Source organism: Macrotis lagotis, chromosome X (assembly GCF_037893015.1).
Source record: "Macrotis lagotis isolate mMagLag1 chromosome X, bilby.v1.9.chrom.fasta, whole genome shotgun sequence".
In the NCBI taxonomy this organism is placed as follows: Eukaryota; Metazoa; Chordata; class Mammalia; order Peramelemorphia; family Peramelidae; genus Macrotis; species Macrotis lagotis.
The window spans coordinates 692,626,459-692,652,912 of record NC_133666.1 but is presented as its reverse complement, the minus strand read 5'-3'; the positions used below and the strand labels follow the sequence as shown (position 1 = coordinate 692,652,912).

Here is a 26,454-nt window from a genome sequence, read left to right as displayed (position 1 = left end):
GGCAGGGAGCGGCCCGTCCCCCGGGCGCACCCGAGAGAAAACACCTGGGGCCGCCGCCCAGGGGGACTCGGAAACTGCGCGGCTATAAGCGCTTCTCAGCATGAATCACCTAAATAACAGGGCGGCCATCAACTGCCCATGGACAGGCCGAGCTCCTATAACGAGGACAATTCTACCAAAGCTAACGTTTAGCGCCCTACCCAACAGAATCCCCAAAATTACTTTAATGAGTTTGAAAAAGTTGAGAGTAAATTCAGATGGAGAAATAAAAAGTCAAAAATTTCCAGGGATTTAATGGAAAAAAATGCAAAAGGAGGTGGTTTAGCCCCACCTGATCTAAAATCATCTTATAAATCATCCATCATCAAAACTGTCTGGTATTGGCTAAGAAACAGAGCGGCGGATCAGTGGAATAGACTAGGAGCAACATCAGGAAACGATTACAGTAATCTGCTGTTTGGTAAACCCAAAGAGTCCAGCTATTGGGATAAAAACTCTCTGATAAAAACTGCTGGGAAAAGTGGAAGTTAGTATGGAAGAAACTTGGATTAGACCAACACCTCACACCCTTTACCAAGATAAGATCCAAATGGATACAGGATTTAGACATAAAAAACAATATTATAAGTAAATTAGAAGATCAAGGAGTCGTCTACCTGTCAGATCTATGGAAAGGGGAACAGTTTATGATTAAGGAAGAGTTGGAGAACATCACCAAAGACAAACTAGATGATTTTGATTACATTAAGTTAAAAAGCTTTTGCACAGATAAAACCACTGTAACCAAGATCAAAAGAAATGTAGTAAATTGGGAAACTCTTTACAACTAATGATTCTGACAAAGGACTCATTTCTAAAATATACAGATAACTGAGTCATATTTAAAAAAAAAGCCATTCCCCAATTGACAAATGGTCAAAGGATATGCAAAGGCAATTTACAGATGAGGAGAGCAAAGCAATCCATAGTCATATGAAAAATTACTCTAAATCATTACTTATTAGAGAAATGCAAATTAAAGCTTCTCTGAGGTATCACCCGACACCTCTCACATTGGCCAGTATGACCAGAAAGGATAATGATCATTATTGGAAGGGTTGTGGGAAATCTGGGACACTATTACATTGCTAGTGGAGCTGTGAACTCATCCAACCTTTCTGGAGAGAAATTTGGAATTATGCCCAAAGGGCAACAGAAATGTGCATACCCTTTGACCCAGCAATACCACTACTAGGTCTATACTCTGAAGAGAAGGTGAAAAAGGGTAAAAACACCACTTGTACAAAAAATATTCATAGCAGCCGTTTGTGGTGGCAAAGAATTGCAAATCCAGTAAATGTCCTTCAACTGGGGAATGGCTTAGCAAACTGTGGTATGTGTATGTCATGGAACACTATTGTTCTATTAGAAACCAGGAGGGAGGGGATTTCAGGGAAGCCTGGAGGGATTTGCATGTACTGATGCTGAGTGAGATGAGCAGAACCAGAAAAACACTGTCCACCCTAACAGCAACATGGGGGTGATGATCAACCTTGAAGGACTCGCTCATTCCATCAATGCAACAATCAGGGACAATTTGGGGCTCTTTGTGATGGAGAATACCATCTGTGTCCAGAGAAAGAACTGTGGAGTTTGAACAGAGACCAAAGACTATTAACTTTAATTTAGAAAAAAAACATATCTTATTGTCTGATCTTGCTATCTCTTATACCTTATGTTTCTTGCTTAAGGATATGATTTCTCTCCACACTCAATTTGTTTGTTTTTTTGCAAGGCAATGGGGTTAAGTGGCTTGCCCAAGGCCACACAGCTAGGTCATTATTAAGTGTCAGAGACTGAATTTGAACTCAGGGACTCCTGACTTCAGGGCTGGTGCTCTATCCACTGCACCACCTAGCCATCCCCTCTTCACACTCAATTTGGATCAATGTACAAGGTAAAGACTGGCAGATTGCCTTCTGAGGTGGGTTGGGGGGAGGGAAGTAAGATCAGGGGAAAAATTGTAAAACTCAAAATAAATAAAATCTTTAATAAAAAAAAAAGAGAGAAGCCCCGGAGCTCCAAGCAGGAGGGGCAGGGAGGTGAACCTGGGACTGGGACAGTCCTCAGAGGACCACAGCCTGGGGGGGGGGGGGGGGAGCAATGCCAAGACAAGCATGTGGATTGGATTGGAGTCCAAGGACTGGGCCGAGTCCCCAGCCTCACTGTCTCCTCTGAGCCATCTGGGTCGGTCCAGTGGCTGGATAGGAATCAGGATGACTGGAGAAGGCCTCAATGCAAAGCAGTCAGGGTGAAGTGACTTGCCCAAGGTCACGCAGTCAGGGGCAAGTGTCTGAGGCCGGATTCAAACTCCAGTCTTTCTGACTCTAAGGCCACCTGGCTGTCCTGCACCTTGAGGAATGCTGCATTGGACTCTAGCCCCTGTCCTCAGGAGCTTCCCTTCTTCTGGAGAAGAGCAGGCTCTCCCGAGGGGACATCCTGCACCTCCTCTGCAGAGAGAGAGAAGGGGCACTAGCACAGCTGGGGAACAGGAAGGCAGCCTTTGGAAGGGGGTTTCACTGGGCCCTGAAGGAAGCCAGAAGGGCAGGGCCTGGAGATGAGGAGGGAGAGGATGAGGAGGGAGAGCTAGAGAAAATGCCCAGAGCTGGGAGAGTGTGAGGAAGAGCAAGGAATCCAGCATCCCGGATTCAAGAGGAGGAGCTGGTGTGGGTCAGGTATAAGAAGGGTGCCATTTTGTATTGGATCTGGGAGCTACTGGAGTTTATAGAGCAGGAAGCTGGCATGGTTAGACCTGTGTTTTTGGATGACAAACATATGAGAATTAAAATCCAGCTAGTGGTGTGACCCTGGGCAAGTCATTTCACTTTGTTTCTTCATCAGAAAAATGAGCTGGAGAAGGAAGTGGCAAATCATTCCAGCATCTTTGCCAAGAAAACCACATGGGCAAAGTTCGTGGGGTCCTGTCAAATCAGACATGAATGAATGACTGGATAATAACGACAATAAAAAGGGATTTTAGGAGGTGGAGATGAGGAAGGAAGGCCTTCCAGATAGGACATGGAGATGGGAGATGGTGTAGAAGTGAGAGGGCCACTTGGTTCCCAGAGCATGGGAGGGGAGCTGGAGAGATGGACTGGGGTCAGGTTGGGAGAAGTTCAGGAGCTCCACAGAGGAGTGTCCGTGCTTTCCTTCCTCTCCGTCGGCATAGGAAGCTGCTGGTGGAGTCACATGCACTTAAGGAAATCCATCACAGCTGCCTTGCCATAGCGGGAAGAAGCAGAGTTGGCAAAGGCTTGAGGCAGGGAAACCAATGGGTAGGGTGTTGCAATATTCTAAGCAAAAGGTGATGAGTCCCTGAACCAAGAAGGAAACTATGTGGCTAGAAAGAATCCAATTCAACCCCAAGCCAAAACCCAAGTCTCTTGGCTCCTCATCCATCCGGCGGTTGGGTCACCCGGCTTGCACACTCAAGGGCCCTGTGAGGTCACAGGTCCATGAAATCTAGTTGTGGAACTTTAACGGAAAAGGTGGTTGTTTCTTGGGTTGACCTCTCTTAGGTCCGAATTGGGAAGACTAGGGAGAGAAATTAGAATTCAGTGACTCTTTCCTGAAAGACCAGGTTCTGGAGATCCCCTGGGCCAGTTCAACCCTATAAGAGGTAGCATGCAGGAAATGTTATTCTAGGTACAAACAGAATGCCTTGCTTCCCCTCCTACATTTTCCATTCTCATCAAACTGGCCTGGATGATGTATGGCATTCCATTTCCCACCTCCACCTCTTTGTCCAAATGGTGCCTCCTGCCTGAAATGCCTTCTTTCGTCACCTCCACTCCTAAAATCCCTAAGCACAGTTCAAATTCCCCCTCCCTTACCATAACTTTCTAGAAGCCTCCCCCATTATTAGCATTCTTTCTCTTGAAATTACGTTGCATTATTTTCTGTAGAGTGTATTTCCTTACATCCTTCCAGTCCCCAGGATGGAGGCTGAGCCAAGGACAATTCTGTTTCCTTTCCACTCTTGACCTTCCTATCGGAGCCAGATGGAAACGAGTCAGCTGTGGCTACAGCATCTGGTCCCTGATGTCATCCATACGAGCTTCCCAAGAATAATTTCTGCCCAGTAGCTTTGTGATCCTGGAGGTTTCTGATTTTGCTCAGACACTTAACTGAGCTGTCTCTGAATGAACACACGGGGTGGAGGGCTGGCACCCTGACCTTCGTGGGCAGAGCCAGGAGTCTGAAGACCCCTGTCCTGGGTCTCTCCTTTCCCCCCTCAACCCTTCCTCTCCTGATGCAGACCATAACTCCACCAGGATAGAGGCTTCCCTTCTTTCAAAGCAAAAACGGAACTCAGGACCCATCTCCTATACGTCTTTCCTCATTACCCCAATTATTAGCTCACTTTCCCCTTTAAAATTAATTTGGATTGCTTGTGTATTTGTTATATTCAGTTTCCTGGGGAAGTCCAGGGGGGCAGCTAGATGGCACAGTGGATAGAGCACCGGTTCAGGAGTCAGGAGGACCCGAGTTCAAATTCAGACTCACACACTTAATAATGACCTAGCTGTGTGACCTTGGGCAAATTATTTAACCCCATTGTCTTGCCAAAAAAAAAAAAAGATACAGCCCAGAAATCACATCTGGGGGAAGTCTGCCGATTTTCCTTCTGCCCCGGCTTATCTGGGCTTTTCTTTGTGGAAGGGTTGTCCACCACTGCCTTCCCTTCCTCCCTAAATATCTTATCATTCTTTGGTAGATTTTGATTTATTCTATTTTTGCACACATACATATCTATGACCATATCTAGCTTTCTAGATCCCTGGTATCTCTCTCATTAAGAATGTAAGTTTTTTGTGCTGGAAAATACCATCCGGAGAGAAAATTTTAGTCTGACGCAGACCAAAAAGCATTACTTTTACTTTTTAAAACTTGTTTTTCTTTTTTCTCTTTTAGTTTGGATTCTTCCTCCAAAACATGATGAATATAGAAACTGGGCAGCTAGGTGGTACAGTGGATAGAGCACTGGCCCTGGAGTCAGGAGAATCTGAGTTCAAATCCAACCTCAAGCACCTAATAATTACCTAGCTGTGTGACTTTGGGTAAGCCACTTAACCCCATTTGCCTTGAAAAAACCAAAAACCACCCCCCCCCAAACTGGAGAGAACTAAACAAATACAAAGTTTGGTTGTAGTATCCCAACCATGGGGGAAAAGCTACGCAAAAGCATGGAGATAAAAGATGGAATGTGATCTTGAGTGTGAGGACTAGTTAGCAGGCCTGGACTGGGAAGAAACCTGCCCAAGTCTGTACTTGATTCCAGAGGAAGAGGGAGCCAGGGGAGTCATGTCAGGATGGGCCCTCTGCCTCAGGAGCACCCACCCATCTGGTGGCCAGATGTATTGGAAGAGAAGACTATTGGAATACTTCAGGTGAAAGGGGATAGAATAGTGTCATGATGACTGGGGGAATGAAGTGGAGAGACCTGTCCAAGAGACTGTTGTGGAGGGAGACTTAGTAGGACTTGGCAACCAATTAAGGACCAAGAGGACTCTGATGTAAGCCCCTGGCGAGCAGCCAGCTACCTAGGCAGGCTGGTTCCATTTAGGGTCCCTCCCTCTCACATAGGTAGTTTGGAACCGAAGGTCACTGAGCCCAGAAGACTTGGCCACCATCCACAGACCATGGAATGTAGGTGCTACTCCTTTCTCCCTTCTCCCTACCTGGGTGCATGCCCAGAAGAGCTAAGACTCTGTGGATCTCTTCACATAGCTGCTGGTAGGTCTGCCCACTCCCATACATCCATCCTCCACTAAGTCATTAAAGTGACTAGGTCTGATAAAGTCAGCCCCCTCCCCAAGAGACTTCAGTGACTCCTTATTGCCTCTAGGATGTTGTATTTGGCACCCAAAGTCCAGCCCCCTCCCATCTTTCCAGGCTCTCCTTACCTCTCACCAGTGCCTCCCCCTTTCCCCATCCTTTTCAGCCCAGTAACCAGCCAGGTCAGATTCCACACAAAAACTCCTTCATCCCTTAGTTCCAGTCATTTTCTCCGGCATCCCCCATACCTGGAACCTTTTATTTCAAATCCACTTAGGGACTTCCTTGGCTTTAGGACCCAACTAAAATCCTATCTTTAAAGGAAACGTTCCCCAACTTTCTTGAAAAAAAGAAGTATTATAAAAATAATCTTTACCCTTATTTTTTGTTTTTTAGGTTTTTGAAAGGCGAACGGGTTTAAGTGGCTTGCCCAAGGCCACAGAGCTAGGTCATTATTAAGTGTCTGAGACCAGATTTGAACTCAGATACTCCTGACTCCAGGGCCGGTGCTCTATCACTGCGCCACCCAGCCGCCCCCATAAAAACAATCTTTAACATTCGTTTTGTTAATTGTTTTTTAAGTTTTGAGTTGCAAATTCTATTCCTCCTCCTCCACTTCCCCTTCCCTGAAACAGGAAGCCGACTAATGTTACACACGTGCGATCATGTAAACTATTTCTACATTAGTCCTTTTGTGTGAGGAGAGAAAACAGAAAAAAAAGAATGAAAGAACTAGTATGCTTCAGTCTGTTTTCAGGCATCAGTTCTTTCTCTGGAGGCATTTTTCATCATGAATCCTTTGGGATTATTCTAGAAATTAACCCCTTTAGTGCCTTCCCTCTGTTAACTATTTCCTCTTTATCCTGGGTATGTCTGCATGTTGTCTGTCTCATTAGACTGTAAGCTTGCTGAAGGCAAGGACTGTCTTGCCTGGCACATGGTAGTAGCTTTATCTGTATCGATGTACCCCAAATTTCACAGGCAATAGCAGAAAGATTCAGTTCTGATTTCACATTCAGGGCTCTCACTATTATCCCATGGGGGCCTACTGGTAGATAACTTTACACAGGCCAATGCCCTGAGTCTGTTTCCTTCTTGGCAAATGGAAAGTTTGGACTTCAGCTCCATCAGCTGACATCTTAGGACCTAATTGTATTCCAACATTTAAGTTAATGTTGGCCATCAGGGGAAAAAGAAACTGGTTCTTCACTGAGCTGCTCCATGTCAATAAAAACAGCCCACGTCCACTCTTTTGGATGCTTTTTTTTTTTTTTGCTCTTCCCTATAACCCTCATGAAGTGAGAAAAGGCAGCCTTGGACCTAGTCGGTAGTCACTGAGCAAAGGTCATAATTATGCAACAAAGCTGACCACCGAGTAATTGTAATGACCAGAAGAGGCAGTACTCTTGTCCCTCAGGTTGAAAGGTGGGGACCTACAGGTATGGAACGAATTGTTGATGTGATCCTAAGACTAGGTACCTGTGGTTTGGTTTTAACTATTTTCTTGCTCCTAGAGAGGGCTCATGGATATGCTTGGGGGGAAGGTATAGATCTAAATCCTCAAATGACTCTGATATAAAATGAATCCCCCACTCCCCCCAACAATTCAGCTTATTTGAGAAGTCAAGGTTTGCTGAATTGCAGTGAATTAGAAGTTGGTTAAGGATGCTAGTTGCTCAGCTTTGTCTTAAAACCACTGGTTAACGATCAAGTCTATAAGAGGATGAACCCCATCTCACCGACATGGCCCTATCCTGGAAGAAGCCACGTCTCTGCTCACATGAAACATCTGGGTGGCTTCACCAACAGAGGTAATAACAACATGCATCCTGGTGTGATGCAGACTCAGGAGCCGTGTGAGTGAGAGTGGCCTCCCCTCCAGGCCTGTCAGGGGGGTGGCTGGACTAAATGCTGTGTACACGGTAAGGTGTAAAAGCCTAGGAATGTGACCCTTGGTTGGGATTCAAGGTACTCTTCAAACAGGTCAGGCCAAGGGTAGGGCTGATGATTGAAAACGGCAGCCCTCAAGTCACTTGAGCTGATGAAACTCCCAGGCTGTTATCTGTAGGCAGTTTCGTGGGGCCTATGACATCACCCCAGAGGTGCAAAGGTACTTTCCAGAGGCTGGGCGAGCAGAAACCCCACCATCCCAGCCCTTTCCTATAGCAAATCCACACCCAGCAGCTTTCAATGTAAAACCATTTTTTATTTTTCTTCTAAATCAAATCACTTTCACAACAGTGAAAATTAGTAACTGGAAAATGTATCTCAAGGTACATAGTGTCATTGATGGTCTCTGTGGCCAGAGCACAGTCCTAACTAATATAATGGAATAAAAGGGAGAAAAAAGGTGAAAAGCTCCCAAAGGAAGAAATGCATTAACTTAGAAAAGAAGTGTAAGGTCACTGAACCTCCAGGTGGAGGTGAAGGAGCCTCCACCTCTGGTCAGGCCAGCAGTTCCAAATTGCTGCTGCCACCCCCACCCCATTCCTGGCAAAGGCAGGTGAAGCTTACCACGACTCAAAGGAAAAGACAGCTGGGCCCAATTCTGATAACCTCTTCCCCTCTCTTCTTTGAAATTCCAAGGGATTCTTCTTTCTTGATCAAACTGCTCTTGGGACTCCCCAACCTTAGGCTTTAGGGTCCATGAGCTTTCCAGACCTGGGATTTGGAGGTGGGGTGTTAATGAAGCTCATCTGAGGTTGTGGGGTCCCAGGAGGACAAGCTCCTTGATCATACACACGGGCACCAGCCAAGCATCTGGCTCACAAAGCTCTCCACCATGCGACACCTACAGAATACTTGGTTCTGAATATTTCAACACTGGGTTCGGGCTTCGGTTAAGCCCGAAGATGGAGAGGGACGTGGCAGGAGAGGAGAAAGTTTGCAGGCGACAAATTCATTCCCTTTTCCTGCTATCTTTGGACTTAATGCTCAAGCTTGCCCCAACCCTCAAGTGGGGAGGGACAAACTCCTTCCAGGGTCTTATTTCTCCAGAATGAGGAGCTGGGCCAGAGGAAGGCAGATTTCAAACATGGAAAGACTCCCCAGAGAAATCACAGGGCTGGGTTTCCTCCATAGCAATGCTGGGGATCCTTCTGTACCCAAAGACATTTGGAGACGCAGCTAGATGAACAGATAATTAGACAAGATGATACATCGTGAACTGTTCAATGCCCTACCCTTCTTATTGATCAGATTCAAAGAGAAAAGCATTTTTAAAACAAGAAACCAAAGCAATGATTACAGTGAGGTACCTTTCTTCCCAAGATTCTGAATGAAGAGGCAGGGAAGGAAAAATCAGGTTAGGAAGCTAAGGCATCTCTCTCCATTCAGGAGTCAGAAGGATCCCTCAAGCTTGGCAGGGATCGGGAAGCATCTCTTTTAAGAGCAGAGATTTAAGTGGTTCTCCAGAGAATATTCAAAGAGCTCATTGCTTGGGAAGCCCTCAGCAACCTGGACCCTCAATAGAGATCCCCTCCTGAGTCCCCTGCCCTGCTCTCTTACTGAGAGAAAATAGGTCTGCAAGGCCAGAGGGCCCCAGACAAGGCCAGAGGGGCCCAGAGCTTCTGGGAACCTCCAGTTTTCTTCTGGGAAAGATGCAAATAACTGAAGCTTAAACTTAATCTTGGAAAGAATATTGTTGGCTCAAATTTCCCTTCACTTTTAGATTTGTCTTTGGGGCCCGGGGAAGCCTTCACCATTCTTCCTCCTGGTAGGGAGAAGCCAGTGTGGCTACAATTCCCAGGAAGAAGGGGATGGGAAGCCCACAGCACAGCCAGCTGGCTCTACCAGGGAAGAAGGTAGCCAAGGCCTTTCCAAGGTCTGAGGCTTGAGCCCAGGAGGAAGCCAGAGTGTCCAGGCTGCTCAAATGCACCAAGCGACTAGAGATAACTTGTGCCGATTCGGAAGGCCCTGTTGCCCGCCCCCAGGCTCATGTGAGGAGTCAGAAGGAAGACGGGGATGGGAGCGAGGTTGGGAGCAGAAGGCAAACCCCCAGCCCTGGCATCGGACTCTTGTGCATAGGTGGTCCACGCATACAGTCAGGAATAGACTACTGGTGGACATAGGGTTTTGCAGAGTCTAAGGAGATGAAGTCTACAGTTCCAAAAAATACCATTCGGTCCTTCCCTTTACTTTTTGCCATGTACGCAGATGATAGCACAGGGGCTCCTCTCTTCCCAGCCCTTCCCCACCTCCAGTCAGTCCTCTTCGAGCCAGCTGGCACATGGTCTCCAAGCTCTTAGCTGCTCAGGCGAGGCCTGAAGTGGAGTGGGACCATACCAGTGTGGACTCGTCAACCAAAATCTAGTTCATGTCATTTCAAAGCTCTGCTCCTGGAAGCCAGGGTCCTCCCTGTGTTGTTGACCCTGCTGACTCCTGGGCCCGGGGGCAGCAAGGGCTTCAAAGGGGGTGCGGGGGAGGTTGGTAACCAGGTCAGAAGCCCTGCTGCTTCAATGACCCAGGCCAGACACAAGATTACGCGATCAAAAGCCAAAACATGATCACTAGAGCCACAAACAGGAAAAGCCGCGACAGGAACTGCTCATCCACGTACTGGGGAGTCCCGGGAACAGCTGTGAAAACAGGAAGACCAGTTGGCCAGTTTGTTGGTGGACTGGTGTTACTCCAGCTGAGTGCACTGAGGACAAAACCTTGCCACCCCACCAGGACCCAACCAAAGGTCTGATTATTTTGAGCAGCATCCTGGATAAGCCCAGACTCTCAGGGAACCCAAACCATGGAAGAATCAAGGAAATCTGTTTGAATTTCATGTAAGATAATTTTCCATGTCAGCATAAACAAATGAGTTGACAAAATAATGGCTCCTGGAACCTGGCTAAGGGGTCAAGGGTGTCACTGAACCCCCAGCACTGAGACTTAAGAGACCAGCTGGGCACCAGTGGAGGACATTTCCATACTAGGAGTTCCCTGCCCTGATGAAATTTTTTGGAACTGTAGGGACCAAGGTAATCCTCAAAACCCTTTTATCCTAACAAGGCAGTGGGGTGACCCTGAGCTCTCCCAGTCTATGTCTGTGGCAGAAAGGCCTCGAGACTAGCCTGGGGAAGGTTTGTCACCTGAGGACCACATCACCAGGTGAAGAAAGGGGGCCCTACTGGGCATCGGTGGAAGGCCAGGACATCTGGGATGGAATCCTGGCTTCCTGTATTTAAACACTGACGGGATGTTATGGAGGGCTGATGCTGAGTTTGGAAACCTGTGCTTCTTCTTAATTGTTTGACCCGCAGTCCACCTCGAGGGCCCCACAAAGGCCAGCCTTACACTGATGACTTCCTAGGGCGTGTCTGCTCTTCTCAGGCCAACCATCAGGCTTGGGGTCCCTACCTACCCACCTGAGGTGGGAACTGCTAAAGTGCAAGCTGAGTTTTCCAAATGAAAGAGAAGAAAGTGTGATGGATTTGGAGTCAGGGGCCTGGGGCCAAATCTGGCCCCCATATGACTAGGAATAAATCACCCAGCTTCCCTGGGCCAAGTGAGAAGGATGGTGTGAAGAGGTAGGGACTTGGGAATACGAGACTTATTCATGAGACACCCCAAAGGTGGGAGTTTGTTTTGCTTGATCCTACATATATGTTAAGAAGGGTTGAGTTTTTTTCCTTTTTCAATTAAAAAAAGGGGGGTGGGGAGGGTCCCCTTCAAGGTCTAGCTCTATGGCGCTTTACTAAGCAATGCATCAGAAGACATGGATATGGCCTGCTGACCCCCCCCCCCCCCCCGCCCAGGGATTCCATCAGGTCATTCTGGGAGAAGGGCCTACCTGGAGGGGGCCGCCCATCATTTATGTTAAAGGCCGTGGCGAAGATCCCAAAAGGAAAGGCTCCAATCCCAAAAGACATCTGGAAGCCACCATCCCCAAAGCCAAAGCCTTGAAATCCCTGGGAAAAGAAAAAGAAACCAAGTGAAGGAGACCTGGCCCAGCTGCCTCCATCTAGCTCACTCCTCTCCTTGTGAGTAGCCCTTGTCTCCCCCTCCCACTCCTGCCAGCCTTCTATGGAGAAACAGGATCAGCCCAGAGGCCGCCTCTAAACGGGTGACCTGCAGGAATTGCTGCCCACATCCACACACACCACAACATGGAGGCAGAAGGTGAGGATCAGAAAAGGCCTTGAGTTGCAGGGTCAGGGGGGCAGAGGGGAAAGAAAGAGAGGGCATTCTGGGCAGGGAGAACTGCCAGAGCAGAGGTCATGACTGCATTTGAGGGCATCCCTGATCTTAAAACTTCTGCTCAAAGGTTTCTTCCAGGCCTTTCCTGTGTCCCCTGGTTAAGGGGTTCCTCTTGTCCTTCATTATTTTGTATTCAATTTGTATTGTCTCTGAACCTGGCCTTGCTCCTGACAGAAAGAAGGCTGCCCGAGGGCAGCTGTGGTGGAACTAAGAGGAGCCCCGTACAAGACCACACTGGTCAGTGGAAGAGGGCATGCGAAGGAATGGAAAGGAACCTTTGTGGAGAGGAAGGAACAAAAAAATCTAAGAGAATCTGAGGTGATGAAGCAGGGCCTCCTTTGGGCTATCTCACTTGACTAGCCATGGCACGCTCCAGTCTCCATTGTTCTCTTTACACAAGATGGCGCCGTCGTCTCAGAAGAGGCCAGCCTTGTGTACCATTGGGTACCCCGTGGTACCATCAGAGAAGGAGACCCATGTCCTTGTGCTTTCCAAAGCCTGAGGGGCCTTGGACATAGCTGGCTTCTGGCCTGCCACCAAACCCCCCTGGGGAGTTATAGCTCTGATTAAAGTACATCAACTGATTTAATAAGAGTGTCAACTCCCCAGGGAGGGAACAGAAGCAACTCTTTACCCCCTGCACACTGAAATGCCTCCTTGTCAGAGCCCACAGGGAATAGGAAGCAGCGTGACATCAGTAAGCGCAATGATTTCATCAGGACCTGCTTCCTTGGGCGAGCTTGGCTTAAGAGTTGCCTACACCCTCATCGGCGAACATCAGTCAGGTCAGACCCAAGGACTTTGGGCACTGGAGGGAGTCAAGCTTAGGTGCCTGAAGCCCTGAGGGCCTGGCAAGGATTGCAGGGGAGCTGTACCCAAGAGGGTTTCCCAAAAGAGCAAGCATTGGACATGCTGCTCCCCAGGCAAAGACAAGAGTTTCCTGGTGGAACTCCCAAGCTTTGGTTCTAGACCTGGGCATTGTAGGTCAGAAGAACCAGAAGGCCTGCTGGGTCTGAAAAGCAATTCTCCACTCACTGCAGCAGCCACCCTGGACAACTGACTGAACCTCTTGACGCCTGTTTCCTCATCCGTACAACTCGGGTGACACCACCAACCTAAACCAGTTGTGAATTCTACAAAGTCTGCTATAAATAAGACTCTGTTGAGGATGTCTTCCTTACCCCTCTGTTTTCGGGCTCTGGTCTCTGTCCCTGAGGCCGGGGAGGTGTCTTCTCTCTGAAGAATAAAATGTGTCACGTTTAGATAGATTTGAAAGTTAGGCAAAGAACACAAAAGGGATCCTCCAGGCCAGAGATGTCGTATGGTCATCCTTGTTTAAGGGTCACTTGAGCTTCCCCAAGGAGATTCTAAACATCAAGAGAGAACCCTATGGCTCTCAGCACCGTGTGTTTGTCTGATGACCTCAAGACTCACTGGCATTATCCAGCAAGGAGGAGTCTGATTGTGGGCAGCCTGCAGGTGTTAAAAGGGGTGTCTGTGTGTGGGGTAGGGGAGGGTACACAGTCAGGCAAAGGCCTCACCTGGGATCCTGCTGCCCAGTGCTGCCCCTTCCATACAGAGGGATTACTTTATCTCGGCTGATCCCCGCTTTACAGACTGGACACACCTGTCTGTTTGGTCTAGTCTCCAACCACTAAGAAAGGAAAAGAAAAAAGAGACTAGATGAGTGACCTGGGATAAAGTCCCAGAGAGCTGGCACTAACCCCAGGGTCCCACGTGAGACCGCTCCAGGCCTTGCCCCACCGACGGGGATCAACTCTGACCAAGCCCCGCCCATGGTTCCAACTCTTGTCATGTTCACAGAAGGAGTCGGGAGCATAAATATGGAATGCAATCAGCTCACATGAGGAGACTGACTACCTCAAAGCCCTAGTTCACCTCCTTTTACCCTTTCTTTCTAGAAATCAGTATTGGTTATTAATAAGAACTACAATTCTGAGAACTCACATTGCTCTGTCTCTCTAAGACTACAAAATCCTTTTCTCTTGGCTCAACTCCTTCCCCATTGTGAGACCTTGGCCAAGTCACCTTTCCCACTCTGCTCTTCAATGCTCGTTCTGTAAGATACAAGAAGCCCTAAGCTGGGAAACTCAGACCCTTCTTATAGGGCTAAGGAGATAAAAATCCAGGGAAAGCTTTAACTTATAGGAGATAAGGGAGAGAGACACAGAGGGGACTATGAGGGCTCATAGATTTAGGGGGGCCAGGGGTAGGCCAGGCTGTCATCAAGGATCTTCAAAAAGAAGCATATGGGGGCAGCTAGGTGGTACAGTGAATAGTGCACCAGCCCTGGAGTCAGGAGGACCTGAGTTCAAATCCGGCCTCAGACACTTAATAATAACCTAGCCGTGTGGCCTTAGGCAAGCCACTTAACCCCATTGCCTTGCATAAAAAAAAAAAGAAAAAGCATTTGGCTTTGCTCCACAAGGTGGGCCCAAGAACAATGGGCAGAAAAGGCAGACTAAGGCTGAAAAAGGAGAGGCTTGCCAGATGATGACATGTCTGTGGTGCTGGGCAAAATGTCTTGGGGTCCCTTCCAAACCTTAATTCATGCCTCATTTCCTTTCCATGGCTCCAAGAGCCCAAGAAAATCCATCCCTTCCCTCTCTGTAAGAGAGCTTCCTTCAGAATAGCAGCTCTGAGTGCAATTCTCCCCTTAACAGACTGGTAGGTGGCAGGCCCACCGAGGGGGTGGGTGAGGCCAGTGGTCAGTGGCCAGCCCAGAAGCCCTTGAGAAGTCTGTCCCCAATGTGCTCCTCTGGCAGGGCCTTGGCCAGAGGGGATGAGCACAATGACACGATCGGGGGATGCTTCGAGTTCTCCAAGAACGGGAGTCCTTTGGCATAAGAGCCATAGACCATCCTGAACCCTTTCTGGTGAAGTGATAGGATGGCCTGGACAAGATCACCTGCTCTCTATACATCTGATACCAGTCCATCAGGACTCTGCAGCAGGCCTATGACAATAGAGTCCTGACACTTTGGAGGTCCAAATTTGATTCAATAAACTTTTTAATCTAACAAAACGATGTTTCTCCTTTGTAATCTCTCCAAAAACTCTAGAGGCCAGAACAATAAAAGTGGAACTTTCCTAGCCCCTTGATTCTTATGGATACTCTCGTGAAGCAGCAAATGAGGAAACCTGGCCAAGAATCGCACAGCTAGTTAAGTCCCAGGTCTGTTGGCTCTCCTATAAAATCCCACTGCCTTCTTTAAAAAAAGTCCCCTTTTCCTGTTCAACGAGTATCTTCGGATTGATCAGAGGCACCCAAAGGGGAGATTACCATTTCTGACAGTAGCCTTGGGGAGTTATTGTGCAAGAGAAGCTGATGAAAGACAAGGTAAAAAGAAATGCATCTTACCTGATGTAAACATGGCCAACTGCAGGTGTCCCCCGGGCAAGCAGTCCAAGGGAAGGAAAAGGGGACAAACAGAAAAAGAGCATCATTAGTAGCAGCCTTGGGCTAGTGGGCAAGCCTCACTTAGGGCTGGGTTTCAGGCTAACCTTGGTCAGGGCTCCAAAGGGCCTCAGAATCTGGTCTTGAACCTTCCCCTCCCTCCTTCCTCCTCCTCCTCTGTCCTTTGCCAAGTCAGCAGGACCCTCCTCTCTGGGCTGAACTAATAGGCCAGGAAGTAAAGTCAGGAGGGGGAACTCAGGGACAATTTAGTTTGACTAATAGTGCCCAAGACCCTCCCCCTTCCACAACCTTTTTTCTGCCAAGAGCCATTTGGATATCTATCACATCATTCATGAGGCATACAAAATTATCATCTTAAAAATTAGCCTGCTAAACATTTCACAAATCCCCTCCTGAAAAGTTCCTGTATGTAGTGAATTTCAAGTCCCGCCTGCAATTGCCGTGGCAGCACCAGACCAAAGGACCTGCAGGCCAGAAGTTCGCCATCTCTGATCTAAATCCTGGATGAAAGCGTCCTCCAGAACAAGGCTGAGCCCAGAGAGCTGGGGCCTGGACTCGTGTGGGCAGGCACTGGGTTGAGGCTTTATAACTCTCCTTTCATTTGATCCTCACCACAACCCTGGAAGGGGCTTTTATCACCCTCATTTTACAGGGAAGCAAACTGAGGCAAAGGAACTTTGCCAGGGTCATACAGCTAGCTAGTGTCTTAAGTCTTAATTGAACTTAGGCCTTTCTGACTCTGGGCCCAGGCCCCCAGCTGTCTCCTTTTCCTCCCAAGCTGACCTGAAGCCATTGGTGATTACTCTTGGGGTTGTCTTTCCACTGCTCCCCTTGTGTCACCACTCCTGGAATCTTTCTACCCACACACATTGCTCTCTCCATGTCATCTTTCCTACTTTCATTAAACTACAAGCTCCCTGAAGGCAAGGTCTGAGCCTGTGCCCCTTCTCTCCCAGCAGGGAGCTGTGGTGGTAGGGGGGAAGGGGGTATCTGGACTAATCCATCTCAGAACCTTGGTTCCTTCGGAAGGGGCATCCCTCCATCAGGTCACAACAAACCTTTCCATCTCAGAGCAAGGTTAACAGGTTGGAGAAGTCCTGTTTAAAAACGCTCATGGATTGATCAGTGAGCATGAGCCTCCCTCTACTGAGCTAGTATGTCCTGGGCCCAGCCCAAGACGGGGATGTCATTGCTCCAGTGGCACAACCTGAAGAAGCCCAAGCTGGACGAAGTGAGAGGACCCAACCTCTTGAACTATAGCCCTCAGTGACAGAGAAGATGGCCACTGTCACAGAAGAATGATGAGATCTGAGTAACAATCCTCTCCCCACCCCAGAAGACCAGGTATGGAGCAGGCCAAGTGGGGACTCGATGGGTTCTCACCTGACCCTGGCTTGTCCAGCCATCTCCCCATCTTGTCTGAAGCCCTGGCACATAGACTACTAGGAACCATTTAAGACATGAGCTGGGACATTTGAGGATGTGGGCAGGCTATGGAGTTGGTGAACCCAGACTCTCTGGACATAGATGAACAAAGGTGAGTTTGACCTCAGCCATAATCAAACCAATTTCCTTTTTCCAGATAAAGGAAAAGAGACCCAGAAGTGACTTGCCAAAGTGACCTGGCTGGCTAGTGAGACAGCGAGAGTCTGTGCCCAATCTGGGGTTTCTTCAGTCATGGACTCTCAGGAACAAGAGGAACATGAGAACTGATCATAACAAAGTCAAGGAAGAAGTGTACAAGTCATTTGGCCCTCTCACCTCAGTTTCCTCATCTGTAAAATGGGGCTAAGGTTGCCTCGGGTGCTTTCTGGCTAGGCTGGATGGAGCTCTCAGCATGGAACATGAGGCTGAGGGGGGACCCTGGAGAAGCAGAGATTTCTCACTTCTTGCTTCCATCCTGCCATTCACTGACAGAGTAACCTGGAGCCCAGAGGAGGTCTTTATTTCTTACCCACTGGGCATGGGAGTCATTAAATTCTCCCAGTGACTACCAGGTTCATTCCCTGAAGCTGGGGAAGAAGCCTAAAGATGGGTGGCGAGGACCAAGACTAGGCTTGGAAAGACTGCAGCCCTGACTATATAAAATGGGTATCGAAATCTCAATAAAGGCCTGCCTTCCTAGTTTTAAATCCTCTTGAATCACAGGATATCACAAAACTCTCAGAACAAAATGTACAAATTTTAATTTGGGCTTTGACATCTTGGAATAGGCCCTAGAACTGTCCCTGCTACAAAAATCTTACTTTTATGAGACCGTTGTTCTGCTCCTCAAACTTCCATGGCTCCCATTTTCCTGGGGAACCAAAAGGCCACCTACTGGGGCTTCAGGTCCTTCCCTCAGGTTCAGTTCATCCTACCACCCCAAGTTTATTGTCCATCAGACCCCATTAGATGCTCTCAGGTCCAGTCAAGTTGATCCCTTCACTGGACCCCATCACTGTATACAGTGGGCACTTATTAAATACTTACTGACCCACAGGGTCACACAAATGGGCCCTGAGATCTCCCAGCTCCATTCTTATCCCTCTGCCCAGAGTATTGGAAGAGAGACAAAGATGGAAGAAACTGGGGCACATCCTGCCCTTGAGAAGTGCATGCTTGCTGTTCAGGGCAGGACCCAGTCCCAGCCCCAGCATGAGGGGAGGGATTGTGGACAGCAGCAGTTGGCTGCAGGAAAGAAGCATTCCACAACACTTGCAATCAACAGACAGGAAGGTAGGCTTCCTGTCACCAAGAACAGCAAAACCATGAAGCAGACACATATGGGAGAGGAGAGTTTGGTTTGAATGGGGGGAGAGGTGAGTGAGAAATGGGAGAGGCAGAAGGGGCCGAACTTCAGGTGGCTTTGAATGCTAGACCAAATCGTTCTGAATTTTACTCAACGGGTAATAATCTAGGCTCATTGGAAGGTTCTGAGCAGAAATGTAAGTGGATCCATGTGCAAAGAACAGCAATTTGTGTTGTCAGACTGGGAGAGCAAGAAGGGCATCTAGAAGCCTGGCTGGAGGGTGGCTCTGATGGTGTAAATGGGCAGTGATGAGGGGGGCCCTGGGAATAAAGAGGAGGAGGAGGAGGAAGAGACTCCAGAGAGGGCCCTTTCCTTTCCTATCTGGAAGGCTCTCCCTCTACCTCCTTTCTCTTTGGACTAGGTTTAGAGGGAGAAATCTGGCACAGGGGAGAGAGAGTTCTAGTCTCAGAGCCAGGAGGGCACCTGTGGGCCACATCCCTTTCCATCTCAGGGCCTAGGATTTCAGGTTCCCGATACTTTTGGCTACGGGACTGGGTAGGACCCCTTTCTAAGACCCTATTGGACAGCAAGGCTATCAACAGGCCACAGTAGAGGAAAAATCTTCACTGGGAGCTGATGACAAACCAACAAACCAAGCCCAGCTCAAATGTCCCCTTGGCTTCCTCGAAGCCTTTTCAGACCACAGTACATCTTCTGCTCTCCCTGACCGGAGACCCCCCAAATGCATTTACAGTAATAGACTCCAAACCTGATAAAGAAGGAAAGGGACCTTAGAGGTCATCAAGTCCAACATGAAGATATGAAGGCCACTAAGATCACAAGATGCCTACTTGCCCATAGCTCAAAGCTTTCCCCACTCTCTACAGTCCTTTGCCACAGAATTAAGTCTATGCCAATATCACTTAGAAGAATCCACTTTTAGGGCTTCCCCTAGCCCTCGGAAACACTGGGCTGTCACCTCCCCCAAATCGGGTCTCCTGGCAGACCACATGAATTGACTACTTTTGCAAAAAAGGAGGCTGGGCCTCCAGAGATGAATGAGTTGCTTGAAGCATGCATTTTTGTAATTTCCAAACTTCCAGTAAGGAACCTCCTTAGATGGGGTATGAAGAGAGACCTACCTGATACTCAGCCCATCGAAGGAGAGCCCCAGTGCAGCAAGGTTCTGCCCTACTAGCATTTTGAAGTCTCCCAAGTTTATAAAAGGCTGTGGCTGGGTTGGGTCACTGGCTGTCCACAACTGTCCCCAAACCAAAGCTCAAGGGCTCTTAATGAGGCTGGGGCCACAGGCTTTCTGCTCTCCTCCCCTCCCTGCCAAGCTTCAGTAGGAAGTAGCGCTACTGACCAGAAGAGGTGACCGCAGAGGCTGATGACGGCATCTTTGGCTGTGTCCAGGCAGATATTGCACTCAAAAGTGCTGTCCTGATTGCTGTTCTCGCCAGGGCCGTTGCTGCTGCCACTTGGACCCCCGGCACTGGAGTTCTCAGGAGACGTTGAGGTTGTGGGCCCTTTGCTGGCCATTTTCAGCTGTTTGCAGAGGGCCAAGGTCAAGGCAGTCTTCCTAAAAGGCAAACAGATTTGGATTGACCTCTGGTCCTGCCGACATCTTCTCTTAGATCTGGGGTATCCGTCTGTGGCAGAGCTCTACCCCATCCAAACACTTTAATCCCGGAGAGACCAAAACTTCAGGAAAGACCCTGGCCTCGCTACTCCAACCCAAGCTGACGTGACTGTGGCTCACCCACTGTCTCATTTGTCCCTCCCAACAACTCTGTGAGAGAGGGGCTCCGAGGAGATGAAGAAACAGAAACTCAGAAAGGAATGACTCATCTGCCTCCTTGTCCTGGGTCATTCAGCTAGGGGCATCTGAAGCAAGGTCTGGAGCTCATCGCTCCTGCCCCACGAGGGCAGCCATGCCAACAAGAGCTACCTGGGAGCTTTGGCCTCATGATGGAAGAAATCAACAGCACAATCCCATCTTCAACCAACTTGGCAATGGGAACCAGTCCCCTCCCTCCCTGCTAGCCTGCCTGTGATTTCAGGCAAGGCCAAACTAGCCTTACAGTTCGCGCCAAACACTTCTCTCTACATTCCAAAATGCCTCATTCAGGTTCACCATTGCCCAGAACCAATGTTGGTCTCCTGATTCTAAACCAAGGATGAGGCTGTGCCCATACCACCCCCATTCAGACCCAACGGAGAGAGTGGCAGGCCCCCCCCCCCACCAATTCCCCAGATCTTGGTAAAGACACTCACCACTCAAAGACTGGTGCTGGCTCAGGTTTCAGCTCCTACAGAGACAAGTACTCTGAAAACTAGGTCTTTTCCTCCACTTTGGCTGATTCAGACCTGAGAGCCCAGCCTAGAGAGTCAGCAAGCATCCCTCACTAGAGTCAGCAGCACAGTGAGGCATGGAAGAGGCGGCTGCCTTGCTCAATGCCTTTTCACTTTGTTACATCATTTTACGTGAGGTCCCAGAAGGGCCAAGAAATGCAGCTCAGGGGCCGTGTGGCCCAGGCCTCACAGACCACTTCTCTGCAAACCTCTGATTTTCTACCACTCTAAAGACAAGGTGTGGCCCCCTCCCCACAGTCCCATGAGGCCTTTCCCCCTGCTCTTCTCATTTCATGGTCTCCCTCATCATTACACTTGTTCACGTGGCAAGATCATTTGTCCTCCACATAAACAAATCTCCTTTATAGGGATAGACATGACAAAGTGGGAAGAAGGTGGAAAATGTAGTGGTGGGGGAGGGGGGTATTCTCTCTCTGTCTCCCCTCATACTTTTTTTCTATTAAAGGGAAGAGTAAGAAATGGTCTTCATGGGAGCATTTTTTCCTTCAGTTTTTTTGGCCTTCACTTTTTTAACTTGGATTCAAAGGAGGCTCTTACCCCCAAGTCAGAAGCTCCTGGCAGGCCAAAGGATGGGCATGAATGTGTCAGAATCCCTTGGGCTAGCCTGAGGTCCTGCAGACAGCTGGTGCTTACTAAGTGTTTACTGAAACAGACACTTCACTCTTCATGGGCTTCCAATTAAGCTTCTGAGACAAGTCCCAAATTTGTCAGTCTTGAATTCACCATCATCTCATGCTCCCCTCCACACCAAGAGCCCTCCCTGGGGCATGACTCCGGGACCTGGAATGGCCTGCCCACTGCATTCTCAACATCCAACTCAAATTCCAGCTCTTCTGGGAAGCCTTGTCCATGGCGTCATTTGAAGAGGCCTTCCTGGCTGCTCCACTTTTATTTTAACTCAGAGTCATTTGCTGATGTGTCAATTGAGAGCAAACCCCAAACCTTAGCTAACCTTTGCATCTCCCACTTCTACACATGGTCAATGTTTATCAGGCCAAATTAATCCATTTTTTTCTTTTAGCAAATTTAAGTTGTCCCAAAAGTCTTATTGTAGTCCTAAGTCTCTATGAAACCTTGAAACTGACCTAAGACTTTCGAGATACTCTTTGTGTATCTGTCTGTCAAGACTCCTACGAAACCTAGCACACTAGATGAGATACAGTGGGTGACATGGAGGTCATTGCTCATGAGACTCCCCACCTAAGAGGAGAGAGAAGACGATCATAAAAAAAGGGAGGTAGAATTAAAAGGGGGCTCCAGAAGAGGAAGGGGCCACATACAGTTGGCAGAATCAAGGAAAGCCTCATGGAAGAAATGCTACATGGGGGGGTGGGCTTCAAGAAGGAGGACAAACCTGAGAAGACTTACGTGAGTTGATGCAAAGGGAAACGAACAGAACCAGAAGAATACTATACACAGTCAAAGCAACACCTGGGAAATGTCTTAGTTCTTCTCATCAATACAAAGATCCAAAACAATATCAAAGAATTCAGGATGAAAAATGCTCTCCAGCTCCAGAGAGACTTGACAGAGAACTTTATTTTTCTTGCTCACCTCTCCCTCCCACCAACCTCCACAACACAGCTAATGTGGAAATAGGTTTTGCATGACTTCACATGTAGAATGGGTATCATATTGCTTGTCTTCTCAAAAGGCGGGGGAGGAGGTAGAGAGAATCAGGAACTGAAAAAGCAAACAAACTAAAAACCCCCAAGCACAATGAGGACAGTAGATTTTTCCAGACCAAGAGAGCAGCAGCTAAAAAAAATGATGGAATCCTGTAGTAGCACATAGGCAGACTAAGCATGCCCACTTGGCCCAGGAGGGTCATTTTGTGATGTTTATGAACCTCAATGCCCATGTGAAGGAGGTGGCAGATTTTGAATTATCCAATTCAATCAACATTTATTAAATGCCTACTAAGTACTGAGGAAAGTGTTGGGGATATGACACAGTAAGCCCTCAAGGAGCTTACAATCTAAGGAGAGGAGACAACCTACAAAAGGAGGGAAGAAAGGGAGAGGGAAGGACACCAGAGGGCAAATTGTTCTGTGGAGCTGAACAGGGCAGTAGAAGCAAAGTGGAGTGAGCTCAGAGTCCAGGTTGTGCCCTCTATTAAGCAAATAATTGGGAGTTGGGTCCAGACCTCCAAAGAGGAGGCTAAGGGAAGTGGGGTCAATCAAGGTTTGAGTTAGCAGCACAATGTAGGGTGTGTTCAAGGAAGACTAGTATTGCTGGTGTGAGGGGTACTCAGTCCTTTCAGGGCTGCTTTCAATCTCTGATGCCCACTTGAGTCACCTAACTCTCACCTATGCTCCAAGAAGATGTAGCAAGCACAGTGGCCACATCCCCATAAACTGTTTTGGCAGATGGGCTAAATCAGGTTGAGGGTAACCGAGGGGGTCTCAAACCCATTGGTGAGTTAGGAGGGGTGTCTACCCCCTTTTCCCTCCAAGGCACTCGGGATAAGTGGCTTGCCCAAGGCCACACAGCAAGGTAATTATTAAGTATCTGAGGTGGGATTTAAACTCGGGTCCTCCTGACTCCAGGGTTGGTGTTCTATTCATTGTGCCACTTAGCTGCCCCCCTCTACCACATCTAAAGCTATCACCAGTTGTCTTGCCACTGGACTGGGACAACATTGGGATTTTCTGCAACTCTGCCTCACTTCAATCCAATGTAGGTATGAATCAAAAGACATCACCCATACCATTTTACCATATAGTGATGTTCTATAACAAAGGACAAGAACTGACCAACCAACAACAGTTGGATGATAGAATCTACAAATTATCTGCTTTAATAAAGAAAGCTATGTCTCTATCAGATCTAGATCTCTCTGTTTACTTTTCTGTGTTTATCTTGTTCTTTTCCCAAAGGACTACAGGGGTTGTTCTCTCTTGGTCTTTACATCCCAAGTGAGTAGAGCCAAGCAGTTACTAAATTTTTGTGGCTGGCTGAACACATTTAAGGTCTTCTAAGGGCAAGGGGAAGTCCAGATTCTATGGGAGCAAAGGAAGGCTCAGAAGAGAAGGAGCTTTGTCCGACACTGAGGAAGCACAAGGTCTTAATAGGTACATCTAACCAAGAACTTTAAGTAAAGTTCCTCCTAAGTCAGCTTCCAACCTAATAGAACTCTGAAATGGACAGGTGACCAGATACTTAGAAATTTTAAAAGGGCCTCTCAAGAGTACAAGTTCTCCAAACCTGGGCTCCAGAGGGGAGAAAATCCAGGTGGTCCAGTTTACATACACAACTGAGGGCCTAGGCCCTCCTCAGAAGCAGAGCTTGCTGAATCTGGGAGAATCCCACATAATGGAGGAGTTCTCATTTGGCCACTCTGGGACCAGCTGAACCTAGATATCCCTGGATGATAGGAAAAAAGGTTCACAGACAAAAATTCAGGTGATAAAAGAAATGAAGCATCAGCAGAAAGTAAGAGAGTTTGGGGGGCTCTCTCATGCCACAGGGGACTGATAAGAAAAGAATCTCCCAGGACTGTCTATACCATACCTTCATTCTGTACCTCACCAGGAAGGTTTAAAGACTGTTGGAGCCAGAAGAGATCTCACAGAGGCCCCCAACAATTCAACGACTATCCCCTAACCACACAGCCAATTGAGGCATAACTGAGACCTGAACCCAGGTCTTGTCACTCCTCCTCTTTAACTTAACATTAGTTAATGGTAGGGAACCAGGAGAACCCCTTGGGGAAGATATGTGATAGAGATGATGGTTATGTTCCCAGATTATCTCATAAAAGTCTACTGAACCCACCACATGGCCAGACCCTTTGGATTGAGAGAGCAATCTCATTGGTATGAAGAGCCCCTGCAAAATGTCAAAAAGGACCTTGGCAATGGTTAAAGGTCCATATGTCATGACCCAAGGCCATGCTTCCTCCAGAGGTCCTGACAGCTTTAGCATTCCCTGGACAGGACTATAAATAAACAGAAACCCAAGTTCAGGATCCCGAGTACAAAGGGCCAGGAAATGAGTGAGCAAAGTGGAGAATGGGAGGGAAGAAAGGAAGAGGTTAGAACCCTTGGGCCAGGCTGGGGCAGAATTTTGAAATGGACCAAGTGTGTCTTTGGAATATTCCCAACTTCCTCTGTGCACCTACCTCTTTAACTTGTCTATTAAGAATCTAATCCTCCCATCCCTTTGTTCCCATTTACAAGCTGCCTGCTGTGGCACCCACCTGGGGGCTGCTCAACTCCCCTAAGCCTCTCTCTCCCAGGTCTTTGAAATCCTTGAAAAGATCTGTGAATTTATATATATTATATATATGCACATGGACTACAGGTTTCCTTTGTCATTCTATGTATTTCCTTTTTTGCATTTGAACACGATTCTGAGAAGGGCCCGAGGCTCCACCAAACTGCTGCCCAAGGGGTGAGGGACCTCAAATTGGTGAAGAATCTTGTTCTGTTCTACCAGTGGAGCCAATTTGATCAGCAATAGGAGGAAAATCTTTTAGTTTCCCCTCATGCAAAATAAGGGAGATGCCCTAGATTCCCTAAGTCACTTCCAGCATTTTCCCACAACCCTATGAACTTCTAGAGTTCAGCTCATCTCCAAAGCTCCAAGTTTTCCCCTGACAAGAAGATGCAGGTCTCTGGGGGTATGCTGACACAGTGGGGTGAGGGTCATCACTGACCTCAGGCCTTGCCACAGGGCTCTTGCCTAATTGTCCTTCACGCTGTTGTTTATTCTTGGGGGCTGGAAGTCTCAAGTCAGGAGCCAGAGCCTTCTAGCTACGTGCAGTGAAGTCCAGCCTCAGTTTCTTCAGCTCTTCAGATGCTCTCTGAAGTCCCTCCCACTCCCAAGCCTCGGCCCTGGGGAGGACTGTGTGCACATTCCACTTGGGTAATGAGGGCTGGGAAAAGGGCCTGAATCTATGGGCAGGAAATCTTATTTCCAAGACTCACTGGGGCAATGATTAGTGATATGATGGCATTTCTGCACTTGCAAAGCTCCTTTCACTGAAAAAATGGCAGTAATATGCACCCCCTGCACGCCCCCCCCCCCCCCGCCAGGCACTCAAGAGAAGGAAGGAATCCCATGAGCCTGCCTGTGAGGATACACAGGAATCTTTAAATGACATCCACATGGGGACAACCCACAACCCTGCAAAAGAGGGTGAAAGTCAAGCCTGGCTGACCCACCTGATCTTTTATGTATGGGGCAATTGAGCAAATCATTACCAAGTATGTAAGCTGTAGCTGAGAAACTTAAAGTAGCTGTGACTCAATGAGTGTACATGGAGTCTTTGATGCAAAGGCTCACTCTGCACTCTTGCTCTGTGTGTGTCATACACACACACACACACACACACACAGAGTGAGACACATACCCTTTGCAGAAGTTGTCACTAAAAAATGTGTCACCTTCTGGAGGTGAGTCTGTTGGATCTTAAGGTCCTGAGACAGCAGAGGGATGGCCACCGCCTCTGCGGCATAGTTGGAGACTGAAGAGGCTGGCAAGGCCCAACTCTAACAATTCGGGAAGGTACCAAGAGAGTGGCCCTCAGAACCAGGCAGATAGGGGAGGTGCCGGCCCGGCCTCTCCTCCATACCAGCTGGAAGGTCCAAAGGCAATGACCTGCAGAATACACAGCATGTGAAGGGCTCTCTTCACAAGTAACCTGGGGGGTGTTTAGTGCCATAGGAATATTTGGTGCAAATCTCATTGCCCCCATTTTACAGACACAAAAACGGAGGTTGAGAGAAGTTAAGTAAATGTTATCTATTAAGTCACTTGCTACCAAGGATCTAAGGGTGGATTTGAATTCAGCCAAGTCCATGACTTTCTCCATTTTAATGCAAGCATATCACAATATGAGAAATTCCTCTTCTTTTCTCCCACAATCCCTCCCTTTGGGCAATGACTAATGACCTTT

General features: G+C 48.1%; 1 protein-coding gene across 2 annotated transcripts in view; it reads right to left on the bottom strand.

Moving 5' to 3' along the window:
- Nucleotides 1-8,002: 8,002 nt before the first annotated feature.
- Nucleotides 8,003-26,454, bottom strand: part of RNF185 (ring finger protein 185) — a 30,790-nt gene continuing 12,338 nt past the window's right edge. For both annotated transcript variants that reach the window (XM_074206396.1, XM_074206397.1), the window contains exons 2-7: nt 19,543-19,758; nt 15,389-15,407; nt 13,548-13,660; nt 13,188-13,242; nt 11,600-11,717; nt 8,003-10,394 (exon numbers count right to left, since the gene is read on the bottom strand). In XM_074206396.1, coding sequence (XP_074062497.1) covers nt 10,297-10,394; nt 11,600-11,717; nt 13,188-13,242; nt 13,548-13,660; nt 15,389-15,407; nt 19,543-19,718 — 579 coding nt within the window. In that variant the 5' untranslated portion in view covers nt 19,719-19,758 and the 3' untranslated portion in view covers nt 8,003-10,296. The remainder of the gene's footprint in view (nt 10,395-11,599; nt 11,718-13,187; nt 13,243-13,547; nt 13,661-15,388; nt 15,408-19,542; nt 19,759-26,454) is intronic.